General features: G+C 53.4%; 1 protein-coding gene across 5 annotated transcripts in view; it reads left to right on the top strand.

Moving 5' to 3' along the window:
• The window catches only part of LOC132486348 (core histone macro-H2A.1), an 80,512-nt gene extending 68,254 nt beyond the window's left edge, over nt 1–12,258 (top strand). For all 5 annotated transcript variants that reach the window (XM_060093387.1, XM_060093385.1, XM_060093386.1 and 2 more), the window contains exons 8-9: nt 2,150–2,324; nt 11,481–12,258. In XM_060093387.1, the coding sequence (XP_059949370.1) occupies nt 2,150–2,324; nt 11,481–11,646 (341 nt within the window). In that variant the 3' untranslated portion in view covers nt 11,647–12,258. The remainder of the gene's footprint in view (nt 1–2,149; nt 2,325–11,480) is intronic.
• Nucleotides 12,259–22,511: the final 10,253 nt, after the last annotated feature.

Genomic DNA, 22,511 nt, shown 5'->3' with positions numbered 1-22,511 from the left:
AATTACACCTTTCCTGATAAGAGGGGTAAGAAGATGACTTGCAATGTGATGTGAGGAGAATTTACTGCCAAGAACTAGAGGCAGGGCACTTCTTACTGATGCCAGCCTGGATTTGGGGATTTTAGGTGGACACAGGGTTTCCCGAGCACCTGGGAGTCTGAACAGTGGGTGAGGCTGTCCACTCCCTCCCCTTTGGGCTCCAGTTTTCTCTTCTTACTAGATGGTTCCCAATTCTGTCTTTCCAATCCTGTTTATTTTTTAAATGAATCTTGATATGGACATCAACAGTTACTATGTGACAGCCACACAACCTTCTCTGAGGGTACCCCAGGCCTTACCTCTCTTTCCCCAGTGACTATGCACCAGCTCCCATCCTGGGCTAGTCACGGGTCCTGGCGGGGATAAGAGGGAGGCATTGCCTTTGACCTCTGCTCTGCCAGTTCTGTTTTGCCTGCAAAGGGCATGGCATTGCAGAGAGTTGGTTGGGGGGGGGGCACCATTACCGAGCTCTTTCAGGCAGTTCCCCGCTGGAACCGCCCACACTGAACAGGGAGGACACACACAGCATAAACTACCCAGCCAGGCGCTCCTGGCCTTTCCTCAGCCCCTTACTGGCACCTCTCTCTGTGCCAGCCCAGCGTCCTTCCTGTTGGTACTCCAGTTAAAGCCCATTTGGTGACCCTCAGCAGGAGGTGTGATAAGAGGTGGCCCTGATGCTGCCACACACCAAACTTAGCTGGTGACACCGGAGCCACAGCTGGTACAAACTCGTTAGACTTAGCACAGCTAAAGATATGTTTGCCTGTTTCAAAAACAAGAACACATTTCGTTCTTGATTTTAATATCTATTTTAGAAAATGTTTTAAAATATTTTTTAAGTATAAAGGAAATAATAGAACATATCCCTGTTCTGCTGTCCAAAGATAATCACTGCTAACACATTTCTTGTCCTTTGAATGCATAGTTTAGCAGTTACTTCTCACGTGGACATGCAGGTGAATTAAGCCCCCCGATCTCAAGCCCACAGTTCTTGAACCAGTCAGCAAGCAGAGCCAGGACTCAGAATCAGACTTGTGACTCTGGGATCAGAGCAGTTGCTACTGCAGCATGAGACACTTCCCATAAATCACTCTTCTCCAGGTTCTGCTAGCGACATACCATACCCATTAACAACCCAGACCCCTTGGATAGTGCTGATGGTGTTCTTCACAAAGTGGGTTTAGAAAACACCTGGTCAAAAAAGTTTGGGTGTCTTACTGGAGCAGTGTGGGTAGTTAGTTAGTTAGTGTGCTCCTGTATAGAAGTCTACCAGGCAGCACTCACCAGACGCGTTGGTTCCAGAACCACCACCTTTACATTGCAACTTTTGGGACAGGAATCCTGGAACATGCTCTGGGAGACATGGGCTAGCCTGTTATATATTTCCTGGTAGGAGCAGACCCAAGACCAGTGTCTTCAGATCTGAACAGAGGCAGAGAATGAGAACAAATCTGGAAAGGCAGGTCTGCTATGGAGATCTGTAGTTGGAAAAAGGCTCCTCTTCTAGGAGAGGAAAATAGTTCCATCCTAAAAACACTGTCCAATTAATTCTGTCAAAACTAACAGGATTGGTTAGTCAGGGAGAAGAACAGGGCAGCAGACATGCTATTTGGGTTACTTTCCCAGGAGGTTTATTCCGAACTGTGTCTGAGAGATTTATAGATATCGATACATCATAATTAAATTCACATGAATCCAGTTGAGGAAAGGGTGGTTGGAGACCCCCAAAAGGCAATTAATTGGAGGCTACAAACATTCTGACACATTTGGTCAAGTTAGATGGTTAAGGCTTGGCCTTCTGGGAGGGTAGGGAGAGGGTTTACTGTGACCTTGGCTAAAGTTCCTGGTGGCCATGCGTCCTAACGCCAACTTGCCAGGGGTTGGCTTGGCATCCCCCCCACTCCGCCACCAAGGGAGGAGACTGCAGGACAAGCAGTTTCCAGCTCGAGCTTCCGTGGGTATCACAAGGCAGCAGGCAGCTGCAGCCCTCCTGGACCAGGTGGTCGGGGGGGCCCAGGAAGACGTGCTGGAGAGCCGGCCTGGGCTCCGCACCTAGTGCACGTGCTTTGCAGGGGGACCCAGCTCACTGCTTCCGTCTTGTTCCCTCCAGCCGCTGTCAGCGCAGGCCATGGCCTGCCTGCCAAGTTTGTGATCCACTGTAACAGTCCCATCTGGGGTGCAGACAAGTGTGAGGAACTTCTGGAAAAGACAGTGAAGAACTGCTTGGCCCTGGCGGATGACAAGAAGCTGAAGTCCATCGCCTTTCCATCCATCGGCAGCGGCAGGTAAGGGCCCATGGCCTGTCCCCCTGCATATGTGGCCCATGCTTGCAGGGAGCTCTGACTGTGCGCATGGTCGGCTAAGGCTACTTTCAAGCACTTACCTTTGTTGAGGAGACTGGAAGCTCAAAATCGGGAAGAACATAGACATTAAGTAATTGTGAGAGACAGTTGAAGAGATGTAGGGAGACAGGAAGCCTGAGGAGAGACTCAGACTTGAGCCGTGACAGCACATGTCATCACAGAAGGTGACCCTTGAAGGACACTAAGACCTTAGGTGGGTGGGGAGGCGTGAATGCAGGGATACTGAGCGGGAGAGCCCCTCCCAGACCCAGCCCATATAGCTGTGTTACAGTTCTGCCCCCGACCCCCAGCATCCTCTGGGCACAGCCCTCTGCCCCTTATCTTTGTATTCCCAAGCATCCTCCACCTCCCCAAAACCTGCTTGCTCTCCCTGTGTCTCACCCTGCTGATGAGGTGGAGCTGAGTGGGCAGATACATGAGAGTGAAATAGGGCTGGGTCTCCCCCACCTCCCAGCCCTGAAATCTCCCCAGGGAGACTCACGGAAGTTGTGGGGAGCAGCACAACTGCCCCAAAGACAGACACACAACCCAGAGGGCCAGCACTGGAAGGGTGTAGTCCTTGAGCTGCTGATGAGGCAGGCAGGATTCAGCCACAACCCCCAACCACACCCGCTCCCGGGTGGTGCACCCCCAGATGCCAGCACACAGCCCATCAGGTCCTGCCTGTCAGAGCAGCCCTGGGCTCGGGCCTGGCTAACCAGCTGTGTGATGGCATGCAAATTAACACCCCCCTCTGAGTCCAGCCCCCTACTCTGTAAAATAGATGTGATCGTCCCCCACACAGCATCTCAGGACTGCTCGGAAATTAAAGGAGCTCTCTGAAGGGAGCATGCTTTGAGAACTCTCTGCCACGATGAAGATGTGAGGGCTGCCTCTGAGGCTGTGTCTCACTGCCTGCCACATCTCCACGGTCCTGCCTACCAAGGGTCTGAGCAGCAGGCCTCTGGAAGGCTCGCCATCTGGGTGGGGCACGGAAGCAAAGGGAAACTGGCCTTCAGAGCTGCCGCAGCCCCGGACTCTGTGTCATCCCTGGGGCTTCCCATGCAGATCGGGAGCCTTCCAGGGTCTCTGCCATCAGTCCCTCCCAGTACCCGAGGAAGGCGGGCTGTGCAGTGGCAACACAGGTCCCAGCACTTGTCGTCCCGTGACACTGCAGGCTGCACCGTCCTCCTGGGCGAGCCTGAGTCACAGTCCTCAGCACTATTCCGTGTGTGTATAGAAAGCTGCTCTTCTCAAAGCACTTTTCTTCCAAACCCATGAGCAGGACAGAGTGGAGTTTGCTGTTTTTATCTTGGGCAGGCCTTGTAATTCTGCTTGCCTGAACAGTGTCATCACTGAGGGTCCCACATCCCAAGTGCCAGTGATAGAGCTAGTCCGGGGCAGAATTCCTGTCACGTCTGTTCAAGCAGAGCTTAGTCGCTGTACCCAGAAGGCCTTGCTTACAGGCAGACAGGCACTGTGCCCCAGGGCTTCCTGTGGGCCACGGCAGTCACACGTGACTGGTGGACTCACCAGAGGACCTGATACGGGGAAAGATCTTCCTCTGGAGCCTCTGTCACTGCCTGCCTCCATCGGGGACAGAAAGAGCATTCCTCTGCAGTCCCTCCTGGAGGTGAGCTGTGGGCGCCGCACCTCCCCTCTCTTCCCCTCCTGGCCTTGGCCCTGGCCCTGCATTTCTGGGCGGCCGAGGCCACCCAGACCAGGTGCTCCTTTGTGTGAGGGCCCCTCAGTCCTCTGCACTGACAGTGGGCTCTCTTCTGGGGCTTACTAGCACAAAGAAGCTGGTGTGGGGGGAGGGGCCCTGAGCAGAGGACAGGTGAACACGCACACGGCCCCCAGCCTCACGTTCCCACGCTCACTCCGCCCTGTGCCGAGCTCTGCAGGGACATCCAGAGCTGACACAATGGTGGTTCTGGACTGCCATCTATGTTTCCCATCACCATACCTCTTCATTCTGTTCGCTTCTGCCTAAAGCATCTGTTGAGCGTCATTTTAAAAGTCAATATACCATTTAAATGCCTGTTGAAAGCAAAGCCGACAGAGCTAGAGCATCTAACAGCCTTTTTCAGTCGGCTCTAAGCGCACCTGGCGAAGACGAGCATCCTTCGTAAGCTGGTCAGCAAGCACCCAGCAGGTTGAAATTTCCTAGGAGCTGTGGAGAGGTGTATAGGTGCCCGACTCAGTCCCAGAGTCAATTCAAGACCTTTTTTTTTTTTTTTTTTTTTTTAGCAAAGTGCTTTTGGATCTGAGCATAATTAGCTAACTTCCTGCTTCTCCCACCTTCCCAGCCCGCCACCTCCCATGGAAGTTCTGTTCTTCAGCACTGCGTTGCTGTGTGACCTTTGGTAAATGAATCACCCTCTCTGTCCCTGGCCTGCCTTATCAGCTAGTGAGGCTAAGGGACTGCCCTTCCTCACACACGGTTCTGAGGCTCAGTTAATTAGTGTTTCGGATGCACTTTGATCTACTCTGATGAAAGGTGCTTCCGAGGAGAGAAGCAATAGGAGCCTTTATTGGAGGTAATAATTTCATGCTCTTTCATATGACTAGTGGGAATTTTTAATTGAAGCGTAAAAGTCATGCCCATAAAAGAGCATCTGTTATTACAAACTTATTTACATTTTTCACAGAGTAAAAAGTTTTAAAAATTAATCAGTTGAAAGCTTTTAAGAGGGCGGAATGCCAAAGTCAAGCACATGTGCGTAGCCACCCAGCCCCACATCTGTCGGGCAGACCTTGCCCCACAGAGCCGTGTAAACAGCTGCCCTCTCTTTCATGAGCAAAGACTGGGATTACACTAGAGCCGGCCAGTAAATCACAGTGGGGTTTAGGAGGGGAAATAAAACAGCTTGTTTGTGGCATCCAGTGTCTCTGGCATAAAAGTCATTTGGAATTAAAACAATATAAATGCAAAACATGTTGGTAAAGAGCTGTGGGATCACTTTCTCTCAGCTGAGGCCCGGCGTCTTGGGCATGTGGACGATGACCACAGCCCTACACTCCCTTCGTCCAGCCCATCGGCCCCCAAGATTGGGGGCCAATCTTAAAGCCCACTGGAGGCAAATGAGACCCGGGGTGTAACCCTGGCCTCGGGAAACCACCTCTGGCATCCGGACCTCCTGTCCTTGGGCATTCTGGTCACAATATTGATGGATACCCTGCTCCCTCCACTCTGTTTGACATTGGGGGACGACCCCTCTCTGGAGGGGCAGTACTTGGGGAATAGCTAGTTTGGGGCTTTGATTAAACTCTCCTTAGATTTATGAGCCTAAAAGGAAAGCCAGTTTGTTTTCTTGAAGCTACCACCTGTGGGTATTCATTGAGTCCCAGGCACTGTGCTAAACCCTTCATCTGCAGTATCTCACAACCCCACAAAGTGAGCAGCACTATTAATTCCACTCAAAGGCAAACAGAAGCTTAGAGGGGTCAAGTCACTCACCAGAGGTCACACAGCGTGTACTTGGTAGAGCCAGTATTTGCTCAGAGGTCCTTGGCCTCAGTGCTCTCGGTATTAGGCACATGGCACCCCTGCCTCCTGTCCCCTTTGGTCAGCAGACCCACCTCCGAGCATCCTGCCAGAGGATCACCCCGCTGCCTCTGCACTCTCTGTGTGAGTGGATTCTAGAGAACCTTGGAAACACCTCTTGGAATTCCCTGACCTGCCCAGGCAGAGCTGTCAGCCTCCCTACCCCCTCGGTGTGGGCCTCAGAAGAAAAATATCAAGGACAGAGAGACAAACTGAATTGGGGAGAATTACTTATTAACCCAAAACATGGGAGCCCTGGAGTGAGAGAAGGTAAGAGGCCTCTGTTGGGTTGTGCTGCCCTGGCCTCTCTCTAGCTTTGGAGGCATTGGGCCCATCGCCATCCCCTTCTGAATTTTAGCTTCACCCTCTTATAACCCACTGCTCTCAGCTCAGGACCTTGATAGCCTGCCCTTTACCTCTGGATGGAGTAGTCTCTGGCTGGGCAGTTACTCAAAGCCAGACAGAACACAGGAAGGCCCAGGAGCACAGTGTGCGGGAAACCTAATCCCAGCAGAGGAGGGTCCACATGGGGTGACAGACATTTTGCCCACGTCACCCAGGCTGCCAAGATGCCCTGCCCTATCCATCTCCCAAATAGCCAAGACAATTAGACAGGGGGCCTGGTCCAGCAAAAAAAAAAAAAAAAAAAGAGTCCATCTAGAATCTACTTTAATTCCTATTTAGCCTTCAGGGTCAGGCTCCTAGTCTTTCTCCTCCAGAAAATCCATCTGCGCTTTCCAACCCCCAGGACACAGCGTCTCCTCACAGCAATCTCTGGGTCCCTGATCAGGCCGCTCAGCACAGCCCCTGGCCTGGAGTCCTTTGCGTCTGCCCTGCCCTGGAGGCTGAGCTCACCAGGAGCAGGGACGCTTGGCGATGCCCTACACGAGGAGGGGGCTCAGCACAGCTGGAGGGAGTAAATCCTCTCTGTGTTGTGGCCCTGTGAACCCACGTCTCTGCCATCAGATGGGACAGTGGACAAGCAACCAATGTGTACAGCCCCCAGCCATCACTGAGCAGGTGACCCAGGAGGGCACCGGGCGGAGGTAGCCCATGGGATCCCCTTGCCACAGCCAGGGAAACTGAGGTCTAAGGCACTTGGGAAAGGCTGTTGCAGACACAGCTGGAGCGACTTCAGGGGGAAGCTCAGACACCTTCTTAGTCTGGTCAAGGCAATAAAAAACGTCGAAGTCTAAGATAAACTCCACGTCGGGTGGGAAGCACTTGGCCGCAGAGGAACTTAAGACATTTGGCATGAGCACGGCTGTCAGAGTCAGGAGCCGAGTGGGCCTAGGAGGGGCGCCCATCTCTCCGGGGGAGCAGCGTCTGCATCACCACCACTGTCGTCACTGCTGTCGCCGAGCAGTACCTCTTTTCCAGTGGAGGAAACTAATGCCAGGAGAGGTGAACGCCTGCTCCCGAGGGCAGCTAAGATTGAAACTGGAATCTGACTGGAGTGCAGAAGCCCTTACCTGCCCTTGCTCTAATGCGCCTTGAGGAGGTGCCGTCTGGTCTCCTCCAGAAGGCAGACGCAGTACAGCTGTAGAACAGAATGACTGCCACAGAAGCAGTAAGCCTGAGATTGGGAGGAAGGCACAAAGACCTGGCCAAGTAGGGATGGCCGTTCAGAAGGGCCGTGGTTATTCAACAAAAGAACCCAGCCAGCCAGCCAAGAAGCCACAAGATGAGTGAGATGCACAGGCAAGCAACTCTCCTCAAGCTGGTCAGTACTGCACCAGGGGACCCCGACAGAGCCCCTGCCACACCGCAATGTGCCAGCAGTCCTGGCCCACGGCCCTCCAAGAGAACTGGACATCTCAGACCCGGGCAGCAGCCCTCTGGGGGCCTGATGCTGACTTCGTGAGCACAGGGAAGCAGCAAAGATGGCAGCAGTCACCCAGTCCTAGCTATCATGGGGCCTGGGGTTGGGAAGGCCATTTTCCACTGTGTGGGCCTTTAGAAAGACCCTTCGAGACTACCCGCTTTAGAGATGACACTGTTGACTGAGGGCTCTCTGTACAGTGTTTTGTCCGATACACACAGCCTCCCCAGACAGTGAGTACTTGATTACCTACCCCATTTCACCAGCTGGGGAAACAAGGCACAGAGACAGGGCCCGGACTCAAATCCCGTGGGGCTCCAGGCCACTGCGTGGGCCACAGCTGGGCGCAGGGCCTCTGCATGTAAAGCACGCTGGTGAAAGCATCCACTTCTACATTCCATTTTATGACAAATACTTCCAACTGTGCCTACTAGAAAACATTTTGGGGACCCACCTGGAAACGTCAGGAAAGCCATCCCCTCTTCCATTCCTTCCTGGTGGCTTGCGTGGTCCAGAGGGGCCATAGTCCCATGGCTGGGTCTCTTCTTTAGGCTGTGAGTGCCTCAGACAGAGGGAGGGGTTTGTCAACAAGAGGTTTTCCTGGAAACAAATCATATTCACAGTTCACCCTACAGCAACCTTGAAGGACAAGGCCAGACCAGCCCAAGCTCCCTTAACAGTAGGACATCCAGGCTGGGAAAGGCTGGATGGGCTGCCAGTCTGTGACCTTTGATCCCGACCTTTCTTCCCAATGCAGGTTCTTAGCCTTTGGGCCCACCCTGAGTGCGTGTAGAACAGTGGTTCTCAAAGCACGGTCCCCAGGCTCACCTCATCTGATTTCCTGGGCGGAGCCTGGCAGCCTGCATTTTGGCCGGCCCTCCGTAATCCTAACAGAGGCTAATGTTGAGAACTGTTGATGTAGGGGAACGGGAACTGATGTCCCTTCGGTCAGAGTCACACATCCCTTTTCAAGGGTCCAAGGCAGAGGAACAGAAAGCTGTGGGAGAAGGTCTGTGTCAGAAGGCGCTGGGCATAGGCGGAGTGACCCGCCTGCTGCGGGTGCTCCAGGGAGGCCCTGTGGCCACACCCTGCGTCTCTGCACCGCACCACATCTCCCCTGGCTCGGGCAGAGCGGCCACAGGGTGGCCTAAGGGCAGCTCACGAAGCCTGGGCCAGGGTCAGCTCAGGCTGGGTAAGCACCAGAGGAGATGGGCTGTGACCGTCAGGCCACACAACAGACAGCTTGCTCTTCAGGGAAGTTCCACAGGCCCTCACCTCGGCCCAGCTCACCTGAGACGTGCAGGAGGGCACCCTTAGTGGGGGAGCTTGGGGCTGGTGGAGCATGGTCTCGGGCTTCCAGTGCAGAGGCAACTCTTTGCAGTTCTCTCAGCCCCCGCCTAGCCAGGTCGTGCCCACAGGCCGAGCTCTGCCTGGGGCAGCGGCCCTCGGAGTCCCTGGCCTGAGCGCAGGCTGCTTCCAGTGGAGGGCCAGGCCCCGCTGTCCTGCCGTAGCCTCGCAGCCCTGCCCACTCCCGCCTGTCTGCCCAGGGGCTGCCGCCGCCTCAGGCTTTCATCACCAGGAACGAATCGAGTCCTTAGGGCAGCTCCTGTATTTACAGCAGGAGAATAAACACTTGCTCTTTGTGAGATGTTTAAAATTGGGCCCTCATTCGGGTGACCCTGTGCCTGTGCTCCGCCATGGCTGGCCTGGCCCCTGCCTCAGGAGTAGGGTTGCTTGGAGGAAGGGCGGCCCCTATAAGGGTGCGAGCTGGGTGCCCCACGACACACTCACTGGGGAGAGGCCCTCAAAGCAGAAGGTCGGGTTCACTCCATCCAGCGCTTTCCAGCGTGTCTTGTTCCGGACGGTGTAGCCTTTGTGCTCCTCGGCTCCTGTGAAAATAGTCAAGGCAGCCGAGCCACGTGTTGTGAGGACAGCTTCTTCCCAGACTGAGCCTGCAGGCCCCAAGTGGGGATGGGTGCGAGGGGTGTCACCTGCCACGCGGGGTCCCCACCCTCCCCACTTCCAGCACAGCCTCTCTTCCCACCACCCTCCATCCCAGCCCGCCTTTTGGTCCCCCCAACTCTGCTGGTGGACGGAGCCCCAGGGTCTCCTCAGGAGGAAGCCGCCTGTCTGGCAGCCCTGTCCTGGCCAGAACGCCCCTGCAGCTCTCTCTCAGACTCTGACCCTGCTCTGGTTCACACAGGCTCGTGTGTGCTGGCTGCCAGGCAGGAGTGCCTTGTGCCTGGGGGTGGGGGAGGCACCTGCACGTGAGGCGCCCCGACTCTAGGTCACACCCTACTACTGCCTGCAGGCTCCCCTGCACAGGCTGGGAACGGGCCTGGGGTGACACCCTTGTCCTCTAAAAAGGAACTTCACTTCTAAAGCATCCACGAATTGCTAGGGGTCCATTGTCAAGCTGGGTGAAGCCCTGTTTGATCAAAAACAAGTCGCAAGAATGGTTTTCTCCTTGGCTCTGAAAGGCTCTGAAAAACCCTGAGTGCTGACAGTAGAATAAGTGTGATCCTCAAAAAGAAGCCGTTGAGGTGGTCCACAGCTCATGGCACTTAGCGAGTAAGCCTAGGAGAAATCTCGCATCTGACACATTTGAAAACTTCTCACCTGGCAGCAGGTACCCCATCCGAAGGCCCCGGCCGAAACTGGCAGGTTGACCCAGGACTTTGGACTCCACTGGACCCGCAGGCTCCGGGCAGACTGAAGACTAGATCTGCTTAGGAACAAAGAAATCCCCATGGAGACCAGCCCCTCACTCTCACCCTCAGTATCCTGGACTGTAAACCGGGGTCAGTAGGGATTTGAATCCAGGGCCACTGGCTCCAAAGTCCACGTTATTTCCCCCAGACTAGGCAAGTTGACACATTCCTGCCATGGTTCTCCTGGGTCCTCCTGCACCTGCAGCGTTGACCAGGAACAGCCCCAGCACACACACAGCAAGGAGCGCCCGTCCTTCTGGTCCTGCTTTCAGATTCTGGCCTGAGTTCTAAGCCCCTGCCTCCAGAATTGCCACGTGACGTTTACTTTAAATGGAATTGTATGGGAATTCACACCAGTTTGGCTTGGAGACTGGGATGCTGTCCCTTGAGATGAAGAGCCTACTTGTCCCAGGGTCGTTCCCTGCATGCAGCTCCCCGAGGCCTGGGCCTATGGGGTGTCCAAGCTGGTGTGTGCCGGGAGGTGGATTCCTGCCGCCCGTGAAATCTGAAGGCCAGTGTGAAGGATGTAACCCTCTACTTGCATGGATGGAGGCTCGTGCTTCCTAGAGAAGCTCCAGCCTCCAGCCATCCCTGAAGCTGAGACCCCCGGGGGGCCTTTGGGAGCCTGGGCTGTGTCTCAAGCCCCATGCTAGTCCCGGTGTTGTTGGGAAAAGAACCGTGGGCGCTCACACTGCCCGCGGGAGACTACACTCAGCCCACACACCGCGAAACAGATTCTGTCGCCTTGTTGGCATGCTGCCTCTCAGAGCACAGCACATCCTCCTGCGGGTCATAGTTCTCTGTCTACTCATTCTTCCCCTGTCTGGTGGCACTGGGCTGTCTCACGCCTGTGTACAAGCAGCCAGAGGTCGAGTACCACTTGTGGACCCTGACCCAACACGAGGCCACGGCAGCACAGAGGGCCTCGAGGGGCTGCCGGAGGGAGGAGGTGGCCAGGGAGGGGGGCCTGTGGCCGCCATGGCCCCCTAGTTGCTGAGCCGCTGTCCTCTCTCTTGCAGGAACGGTTTTCCGAAGCAGACGGCAGCTCAGCTGATCCTGAAGGCCATCTCCAGTTACTTCGTGTCAACAATGTCCTCTTCCATCAAAACGGTGTATTTTGTGCTTTTTGACAGCGAGAGTATAGGCATCTACGTGCAGGAAATGGCCAAGCTGGACGCCAACTAGGCTGAGGAACTGCAGAACCAGCCCGCACCGTGCCCCCGCCTCCAATTTGAAAGAAAGAAAAGAAAAGAAAAAAAAGATTCCCTCCACTCCTAGTGGGAGGCGGGAACCGTTTCATTTTTTTTCAGTTTTGCTCATCTAGGGAAAATAAGGTTTTGGTTTCCAGTTTAATTGTTTTTGACCTTCTAAAATGTTTTTACGTTAGCACTGATAGTTGACATTACTGTTGTTAAGCACTGTGTTCCAGACCGTGTCTGACTTTAGTGTAACCTAGGAGATTTTATAGTTTTATTTTAATGAAATCCTGCTTGACGCAGAGCAGCGGGGAAAGCAGTGTCTTCTACGTGGGGCAGAGTCCAGGAAGCCCATTTTGTAACCGTGTGTCGTGGTGCTTTATTGTACACCCAGTGGCATTCTTTTTACTATAATGTTCCTTTTTTTCCCCCTCAAGAAGAAAAATCATGAATTTGCAGCAGACTTAATTTTTGTTTACTTTTTGTCTTAATGATGGATTTGAAAATGAAAGATTTAAAAGGCAGAACAGAATCTGTTGTCCTTAATTATATTTGCAATTTGGAATTCGTGTGAATTGATTTAGTAAAATGTTAAACTGTTGCGACTGGTGTGTTCCAAGTTATTGTGCCCTTGAGTCCTAAGTTGGTTTCTCTCGTCACAGGATGGGGCACCTTGGGTGGGGCAGCCCACCCCCAGGAAGTACCACAGGGGCCATTGCACCCCCGGGGTGGGGAGAGCATCTTCAGGCCCTGATCCCCATTTCATGGATGAGGAAGCAGATGTACCAAAAGCCATGTGGGTGGCAAGTGGGCGGCTGGTACTCCAGCCCAGATCTCTAGCCCAGCTCTCTCCTGCTATCTGCCCCCTCCCAACGATCTCTCTGGCTCATGGCTGGACCCAGAGCCCCTGGGCCACTTGCCAGATGGAGCCACAGAAGCCTTGAGCCCTCTGCTGGGGCTGTGTTGGGCCTATTGTTCCTACAGGATGAGGCCCCTGTTGCCAGGAGCTTTCCAAAGTCAAGGTGCCACCACCAAGGTCCCCAAGACATGCTGTCACCTTTACCTGCCTTCTTGCAGCTGTGGGTGTTAGGGATGATCCCAGCTGCACCAGAGTAGCTTAACTCTGGTTACCTAAACTTGTTAGCAAGGACTTCCCTGGTGGCACAGTGGTTAAGAATCCGCCTGCCAATGCAGGGGACACGGGTTTGATCCCTGGTCCGGGAAGATCCCACGTCGCAGAGGAACTAAGCCCGTGTGCCACAACTACTGAGCCTGTGCTCTAGAGCCTGTGAACCACAACTACTGAGGCCGCATGCCACAGCTCCTGAAGCCCACGTGCCCTAGAGCCCGTGCTCTGCAACGAGAAGCCACCACAATGAGAAGTGCACGCACCGCAACGAAGAGTAGCCCGCTTGCTGCAACTAGAGAAACCCCGCATGGCAACAAAGACCCAACGCAGCCAAAAATAAATAAAAATTAAACTTGTTAGCAAAACGCAGACATTATTTGCTTTAGAAGGTACTTTCACCTTAATCTAAATTTGCCTAAAATGTACAGAAGACTGCTCTTGTCGCTTTAAAAATAAACGTGCCTGATTCTAAAGCAGACTTTACCCAGGAGGAAATACACAGCACACTGCACATCATGGATGAATGTAAAGGATCGTTTCTCCTTTCCAAACTGTGCTTAATGAAATCAAAATAGAATTCCTAAGCCATCACACAACTAATCTTTTCAGTTTAAAAGCAACATCTCACTCAAACCTGAAAGATTTTTCAAATTTTTCCTAAATGTAAGGTGTTATTAAAACTTTTACATTTTTTTCCCAAGATCTTTACTGGGTATAGATGACATATTCCTACTATTGATTAGATTTTGGCAAAAAGAAGGTTTATCATTGTCTTTTCAAGAAGATGCATCTTGGGATTAACATATACACACTACTATATATAAAATAGATAATCAAAAAGGACCTACTGTATAGCACAGGGAACTATACTTAGTATTCTCTAATAACCTAAATGGGAAAAGAATCTGAGAAAGAATAGATACGTGTATATGTATAACTGAATCACTTTACACCCGAAACTAACACAACATTGTAAGCCAACTATACTCCAATATGAAAATAAAAACAAAAACAATGAGAGGAAAAAGAAGATGCATCTTAAAAATGATATCACTCCATAAATAATATCAGCAAACTGTCTGCCTGGACAAACCATACCAAGTAGCTATTCACCCAAGAGCGTTGTTTCTGCAGGTGGAATCTGCAGCATGTAGGGTGATGAGAAGTAATGCTGTGGTTACTGTGAGTTTGTGATACTGATTATTTATTGTGTGCCTGGCACTGTGTTGAGTCTCTTGTGGGTACCGTTCATTCTGTCCTTGTGATAACCCTGTAGGGCAGGGTCCTTTTGTTAGAGCCATTTTACAGCTGAGAACACCGAGGCTGCCAGAGATTGAGTAACTTGTGATCACACTGCTAATGTGACAACCAGATTCAAATACAGAAATGCTGACCACCGTGATAGGGCCCCAGACGGCACTCTCTAATCAGCAACAAAGAGAGTCCATTTGGCCTTGGTGCCATTTCCAACTCAGAAACCGAAACCCAGATGGAACGGAGGTTTAAATGGCTTCTAGGTAAATGGCGTTCATTTCCTTCACTCTGGAGAAGGAACACCTTAGAAGCCAATGCTGTGTTTAGTGGAGATCGTCCACTAGATGTCGCTAAAAGGATTGGGAAGTCAAGAGAGGAAAGGGCAGCAGGTTTCTGCTCTTCCTTGAGCTTGCACAAAAGAATAGATTGCATTTGTCAGGATTTGCGTGAATTATTTACCATAATCAGCTAAATGTTTCTAAACTTTCAATAATCCAGAGTGCGCTGTGCCCCTGAGATGTGGGCTCACTGAAGAAATTGTTTCCAATGAAACTGAGGGAAAGAGAGCCAACCCCCCGCCTGGGAGCCCCACCATCTCTAAACCACCCAGTCTGTTTTTAAAACTGGGATCAAAAATTGTTCTCTGATGTCAGCCTCATGTTTTCAGGGAAGAAAGAAAACAGCTCATTACTTTAAAAAAAAAAAAGGTATAACTACAAGGAACCACTTGAAATATACACATACCTCAAATGAAGACAAGTTTGCAGTTAGTAAAGTTTACCAGAAGTGAAATTATTCTGTGAAGGGGGAAAACTGCAGGTTCTGGAGGGGTAACAGCTGTCCCACCCTCCCCTTTGCCTTGAGCTCTGTCAGAAGCAGGCTTGCAGTGAGGGCTGTGGAGCGGAGCCACTCCTCCGGGGCCGCACAGCCTGCAATGCAGCCTGTGATGGTGGCAGCGGCAGAAACACCCCCTCCCGCTTATTTCTGAGGATCAAACTTTGCCCTCGGCAGCTGGGCTCTGCCCTGAAAAATCCAGACGATTTCGTCAGCGTGCCTCATGAGCTCCCTTAAATGACATGTGAGATCTAACACAGCGCCATGGCTCCAACTGGGACCACACTGACAATAATAACTACTGTGTGTGTGTGTTTGTGTGCGCACGCGGCATCTCTGTGCACACAGGCACATGTGTGGGTACATGTACACGGGTCCTCTACATCCATCATTTCATCAACTTCTCATGACAACCCTATGAGGTTAACCATACTATCCCTATTTTACAGATTAGAAAGGTCACACAGCTCTCAGTGGTGGAATGGGGTTTGAACCCAGCTGTCTGACTCTACAAACGGAGCTCCTGGCCTTCTCCCCCTGGGACTGACCTCTCTTTTGGTATGCACCCACAGATTGTGCTCCAGTGAGGCAGGGCTTCTTGCCTATTCACTGACAGGGCCTGTGCAGCTAGCCCTGGGGGCATACACAGAACCTGTTGGATGATAGGCGGATAGAAACGTGTACTTAAATCAATCCAGTGGCCGAGAAAGGACTCATTGGGTGCTTACTATGAATGAAGCCTCTGATCAGGGCCTCCTGCAAAGGCAGGTAAGACACTGCTTCTGTCCAGCAGAGTGGGTGACCCACAGACTCAGCTGCTATATTGGCAGGGGCTCAGTGTGGGGAGCTGCACCCATGGGCACTCTGAGAGTGCTCAGGGAGGCTTTCTTGGAGCAGATAACCTAGAGCCAGACTTTGTGGGAAAGGTTGGACTCTTCTAGGCCAAGAGAGCAAGGTGATAGGTGACAAGTAGCAGGATGGTGCACAGGCATCTCGGCCCCAGCCGGGGAAGCTCGCTGTGTCCCTGTGCTGGGAAGCCCAGGGCTGCACCCCACTTGCAGCCAGGCAGCCATGTCAGCCCTGGCTCGACCCCCAGCCCTGCCCCTGGCATGTGGAGCTGTCCATCTCTGGATGTGTTTATCTGGCAGAATTCCTCCTTCCCGTTCAGGGTCAGGTGGCTGTGTTTGGTCACAGCTACAGTTAGCCCTGACAGAGAAAAGGAGGCAAGAAGCAAGAAAAGAGAAGAGAAAAGGGGAAGGGGAAGGGGAGGGGGAAAGTGAGGGGAGGAGAGGGGACGGGGTAGGGGAGGGGAAGGGGAGGAAACAAGAAATGGGCAGTAATTTCCCTCTCTCATCCCATCACAAACCCCTGGAAATCCTGAGGTCCCAGGGCTGGGCTGGCCTGTTCTTAAGTCTTGCCTTTCTGGGGAAGGTGGAAGCCTGGGCCAGTCAATTCAGAGGGCAGGTAATCCCCTTATTTCCTTATGTGTCACTCAGGCTGCATCGTCAATCACCCTGATTGGCCCAGCTCTCATCAGGGGCCGTGGTGGCTGGGGGATGGCATGGCCCATTTATTCATTAGCAAATGAGATGTTTAATTTTCACGGCCAGGCGCCACTGGCCAGTGTTATCTTGGGAGCTAGCCTTGGTGCCGCCTTGAAGCGATCCACCTGAAGGCACTGGGGGCGGGAGGAGGGTCTGGGGCCCAACCCTGGCCGAGAAGAAAGGGAAACACTCAATGGCAAGGGGTGAGGCCGCCTTTTCTTTGGCTTTTCTTCCATTTATAACCTGGCCCGTTGTGTTTGCTTCTGGGGGCCCCGATATCAAAATAATATCGCATGACCCTCCTGACAGGCAAGGCAATAAAACTGCTCATTAATCCCGGCCCCCATCACCGCCCCTCCATACTCCTCAGCAAAGGTGTGTAAATAGACTGGCCTTTCCCTGACCCCTAAAAACCAACCCAGCCAGGGGCTCCTTTGTCAAACTCAGAGAAAGAGCCTCAGAAATACTCTCTCCACAGATGGCACTTTCCCCTCACTCCTATTCTCCCACCAAACTGGCCTACATCCACGCACACACTCACCCATACTCACGCTCACATGTGCACACACACACACACACACCCTCCCACACCCACGCTCATGCACACACACACGCTCTCATTCACCTAAGGAGGGAGATTCCAGACCCTCTGTGCCAGCAGAGGCAGAATCAAGGGACATGCAGAGAGACATCCAACTTGAACGGAATCAGCCAGGACTCAGTTTTCTGTAAAACAGCTAAAATTTCTGCTCAGAGAGGCCCTCCCTGGCCTGTTTCGCGCTGTGAATGTGCATCTTCTGCTAACACTCCCTTGAGCGTGCTTAGTGGGGGCACCCAGACTGCCCTCCAGAGCCCGCTGGGGTCCAGCGCCCACAGCAGAGGGTGCGCCGTCATGTGCCCTGGAGCACATGCCGCAGGTAACGTAATCACCGGGGAAGAGGCCACAGATGGTCCTGAGATCTGTCCCGGTGTTACAAGTTAAAGGTCACTGTCTGGGCTGTGGGTTTATGATGACACAGCAGGGAGGGTAGAAAGCTCACAGTCCCAGAATGATACCCCCCAAAGCTTCTTGTGTCCAAAGCCCAGAAACCAGAGCTACAACCTCAACACAGAGGAACACGGTCCTAGAACACATGTAAGCAGGTCATGTGTACCTTGCTGGCAGGAGTCCCTTCCAGGCCTGAGCTCATGGGCAGGCCACCACCACAGCTGGCCCAGGTGGGTCCCCAGGCTCGACCTTCTCGACACATCCACCTATGTACCCCATGCCCAGTCTGGCTGGGAAACCTGATATTTCTGTACCTTGAAACGACAAAGCTTCCTAAGCTTAGGAGAATAAATTAGAGTTGAGTTCAACTAGGCTCAGCTGCAGCCGATTGGCAAATTGATTTGCTTCCCATCTGGGAGATTAAATTCCACTGCCCCAAAATGGCAGCAGGGTAATGAGCTGTCAGTCAAACAGTGCCGAGCCGGGCTGGGTGCGTAATTGAACCCTGGCAGCTCCTTATTAGGGTCCCTGCAGGTCCTGGCTACGGATTCCCACCTTGAGGTGGCCTCCAAGCCCCAGGAGAGAACGCGCTTACTTGGCGCTGCTACACATCCTCTGGAGGGAAATGTCATCTTGGGCAAGGGGGGCGCCAACTTCAGGGAACTTTGACTTAGCCAAGTACTTATGATATGCTTGTCAACAGCCACTGACGGCCCCTGCAGGATTTAATTATGGGCAAATCCAAACACCTGGGAGCATGCTGACAGCATTCATTGAGATGACACCCAGGGGACCTCGCTTCCCAGGGGGCCCTCAACTGAACCCTCCACTGCCTTATGTGTCCCCAGCCACCCCTAGGGCTTCTCAGAGGACAGCACCCTGAAACCATCACCACACCCCACTCAGCCCTTTCTAGCATGCAAGACCTGCATGCACACTGTTGGTTCAATCCTCACAGTGCCTGGGGTGATGGTCAGTGTCTCCATTTATAAAAAGGATAAGGAAATGGGACCCATGGAAGTTTAGAAGCTGCCTTCAAAGTCTACAAAGCCCCTTCCCATCTGTGCCGACTCTGTTTCAGGCCACTCCTATCTTGCTTTCAAGATTTTGCATGTGTCAGTTCCTCAGCCTGGAACACGCTACTGCCGCCTTTTTGTAATCCTGCTCAATCCTTCAGGTCTCTGTTCTTAGACCTCCCTTCTTCCCTGACCCCGCTGTCCAGCCAGGTATCTTCCCTCAGTGTAGCCTGCACACCCACCAGTCACAGCACTGTACCTACTGGACAGCTCTCATGTGCTGACGTGGCTGTCTCCCCATCAGATAGCAAGTGCCGTTCATTCTCACACATCCCCTGAGCCTCTGGGCCAAGCACTGTGCTAAGCTCCGGATGTACGGCAGTGAGAAAGTAGAGAAGACCCCACCCTCCACGAGGCCAGGGACCAGAGCCCCTGCACCCTGCAGCACCCTCGGTGCCTCGCCCAGAGGGTCTGGGGCAGAAGAGGGGCTCTCTCTCAGGGCTGCATGTATCACTGGTCAAGCCGAGCCTGCTGGGACCTCGAAGGCCAGTCATCAGGCAGAGCGCCTGACTCAGAGGAGGCAGTGGGATGAATGGGGCGAACGTGGCCATTCCTGACACTCTGGTTCTGTTGAAGTCAGCCAGGGGTGACACCCCGCTGGCTCTCTGGCTTCGTGTGGGTACAGAGAGGCTTCAGAGTGAAGTCTGATGTTGGCACTAGGCCTCAGCTTGGCACCAACTTGCCGCACTGCTAACCACAGCCTGGATCTCATGGCATCTGGTGCTTCTGCTTCCCCTGGCTCTTGATTTGAAAAGTGTGTGGACGTGGAACCTTTCCGGCTAGATGCTAAATCCACAGTATCAATAAACAGGGAAAATAGTGGGAAATGTGTGCAGGAGAAACCTCTGCATTATGGCAGCTGAGAGCCCTTGCCTGTGTACCAGTGAGGCTGGGGGCACACATTTTACAGGCCAGGGTATTAACCCCAGGCAGGTGTCCTTGATGGGCCACTGGCAGCATTTCCTGGTGACCTGACATACAAGTCTGAGTCAGGAAGCTTCCCACAGCCCCAGCCCCGTAACAGGAGGACCAGGTCCTGCTGCCAGCTCAGTCCAAGGCCTAGATTCTGGCTCTGCCACAGGGAGAGAGAGGCTGTGATCACAAGCACATGGCACATATTGGCCCTGGTGAGTCTCCAACATGCCCCGGACGGGATGTGTGTCCGACCCTGTGCTGCCCAGACCACCACAGCACAGGGCAGGATCACAGTGATGGAGAACCTTCGAGACCCTGTCTGCCACCTCCACACTCGGGTGGAAAACCACAATAACAACACAGCCAGAGACGCGACCATGCATCGAGAAGTGGCAGCGGTGTGAATGCTAGGAACACCAAGAAGCCTGCAGGCATTCTCTATCAACCCTTCCTAATGACCCTGAAAATGAACATGATTATCCCCTCTCTAGGTGAGAGAGCTTGGATCAGAGAGATGAAGTGACCTGGCCAGGCCACAGAGCATGAACCTGGCAGAACAGGATTCAAAACCAGGAATGAGTCACTCTGAAGTCAACTCTTGCTCATTCTCGTACACTGCCTCCCAGTGGCCGCAAAAGGTAAATTATCCCATTTCACAGATGAGGAAAAGTGAGGAGGGGATCAGTGCCTTACACGATGCCACAGAGCCAGGGAGAGGCCGGCCTCGCACGTCCTCCTGGGCCTCCCCGGTAGAGATCCAGGGCTCTGGCAAAGCCTGAACTGACGCAGGAAGCAGCGCCGAGCTCTGCTCCTCTGCAGGCTGGGGACCCGGCCGGGGCCTTCCAGTAATTAGTGGGCTCTAGTTAAGACCAAGTTGCGCCGTTCCTGGGCCAGGACTTGTCTTTGTTCCCAGGCGAGGCCCTCGCAGGAAGGCCAGGCGCACGTGCGCAGCCCCATAAATCCAGCCAGCGTCGCTCATTACAACGTTCCGCTTCACGACTCCTCCGCCCCAGCCGCTCGGGCTTCGTGGCTGCCGCGCCTCCCTGCAGCCGAGCTCGGCCGCCCGGCACCGCCCGCAGCCCAGACATGAGCTCATCCAGCGCACAGTGTGTGAGGAAGTGGCTGGCAGCGCTCTCGGCTGCGAGGGGAAAATGTGCCCATTAAGGCTGTCAGCTGTCAGCCCCCCACTGATACACCCCGCCCTGCCGCGGCAGGACCACCCCACTCCGGGCCCTGCCCACCCTCCAGTTCACGCGGAGGCGCCCCCATGATGGGGCCTGTCCATTCCGGGGCTGTGTGGGCTCCGAGAGTGGCCGCAGGAAGTCGAAGCAGGGCAGGGAGGACTTGGGTGGTAAGAGAAGTGGGATCAGAGACAGCGGCCCTGCGCACCGTCCTGGCTTCAGCGGCTGACCACCGCCCTGTGGTCCCCTGACCCCTCCAACCCTCCATCCCTACAGCTGTGCGATGGGAAGCTACACCTTATCCTGGCCGGGAAAGCACTGCTCTGCAGCCCACGACCTTGAGCCTCTGTACTTTGGTATCCCGTTAGTACAAAACCTGGCTGGTCCTTTATCTTTGTGATCTGAGGAACGGCTAGGGGATGAAGCGCTGACAAGTCACCCCACCTCTTGTGGGCATGGTCTCATCTGTTAAAATAGAGTTGGCAGCACAGTGTCAGAGACAAATGCTGAATCAAAGTGATCTACTTCTTGCTATTGCTCTGATTCCCATAAAGGTTAGAAGCTATGTACCTGTCATGGCTAGAATCCAAACTCTGGCTATGGTCAATGTTTGACAGTAGCTCATCTCCATGTGAGCCAAGTTCAAGGGAACCCGGCTGGGTGGTTATCAATACCATGGTCCATTCTAACCCAACATTGATTGTATGTGGCTGAGAGGCTGGAGTCATCGGCGAGCCCTTCCCCACCCTGTGCTATCACAGCTCAGAGAGGAGCTGGGCAATGCCCAGTTTGGAGGGAACCTTCTAGAACTGTGCTGTCCAATACAGTAGCCATTAGCTACATGTGGCTATTTAAATTTAAATTAATTAAGACTAAATAAAATTAGGAATTCAGTTCCTCATTTTCACGGTCACACTGTAAGTACTCAGCAGCCACCACATTGGGCAGCTCTGTTCTAGAACATCAGTCCATGGAGCCCTTCTGAGCAACACCACAAGGTTTTCATACCATTTAATTTAGTGTATGGAGCAAAAACCATGGCCAGCGGGCTTCCCTGGTGGCGCAGTGGCGCAGTGGTTGAGAGTCCGCCTGCCGATGCAGGGGACACGGGTTCGTGCCCCGGTCTGGGAGGATCCCACATGCCATGGAGCGGCTGGGCCCGTGAGCCATGGCTGCTGGGCCTGTGCGTCCAGAGCCCGTGCTCCGCAACGGGAGAGGCCACAACAGTGAGAGGCCCGCGTACCACACACACAAAAAAACCCAAAAACCATGGCCAGGGCATTTCCACCAGCAAATGCTTCTATGTTACCAATAATGACAATGATAGTGATCATCATGGTGGAAACAGTCATATCCATGCACTGATCGTTTCTAGGTTCCAGGCACTGTGCTGCATACCTCACACTCATTATCACATTTAACCCCACCTTCTAAATCCTCTACAGTTGGTGACATATCTCCATATTACTCAAGACAAAATGGACTCAGGAACTCAAGCAAGGTGTAGTGGCAAAACTAGCTCCAACTTCAAAGCCAGCCTCCCCTCAGGTGCAGATCTCAGTCACACCTTCTCCTGTGCTTTGACTACAGTTGCACCCAGAGGGATGCTTGCTCTTTCCAAAAGGTGCCAGTTCTCTTCCTGCCTTTCATTTAGCTTTGAACTTTTCTTCCTCTCAGGAAAGCTCAGACTTGTTTGTGAAGGCCCCTCCCGGCCAGTGGGGCTGCCCTGGCCCCATCAGCCACCTTAGTTCCTAGAGGGACCTGCTCACTGCGCCCATCCGGGGCCAGGTACCATGGGGGCAGCCCATGGATGAAGGTCCCAGCTGTGCTGCCAACCCCCTTCAGGGAGCGTGGCCTTCTGCCGGGTCAGGTCAGCAGGGTTAAAAGGGACACCAGGTGTCAGGTGGACACCCCAGTGTATGCACCTCTGAGC

Source organism: Mesoplodon densirostris, chromosome 3 (genome assembly GCF_025265405.1).
Source record: "Mesoplodon densirostris isolate mMesDen1 chromosome 3, mMesDen1 primary haplotype, whole genome shotgun sequence".
Lineage (NCBI taxonomy): Eukaryota > Metazoa > Chordata > Mammalia > Artiodactyla > Ziphiidae > Mesoplodon > Mesoplodon densirostris.
This window is presented reverse-complemented; position numbering and strand designations above follow the sequence as displayed.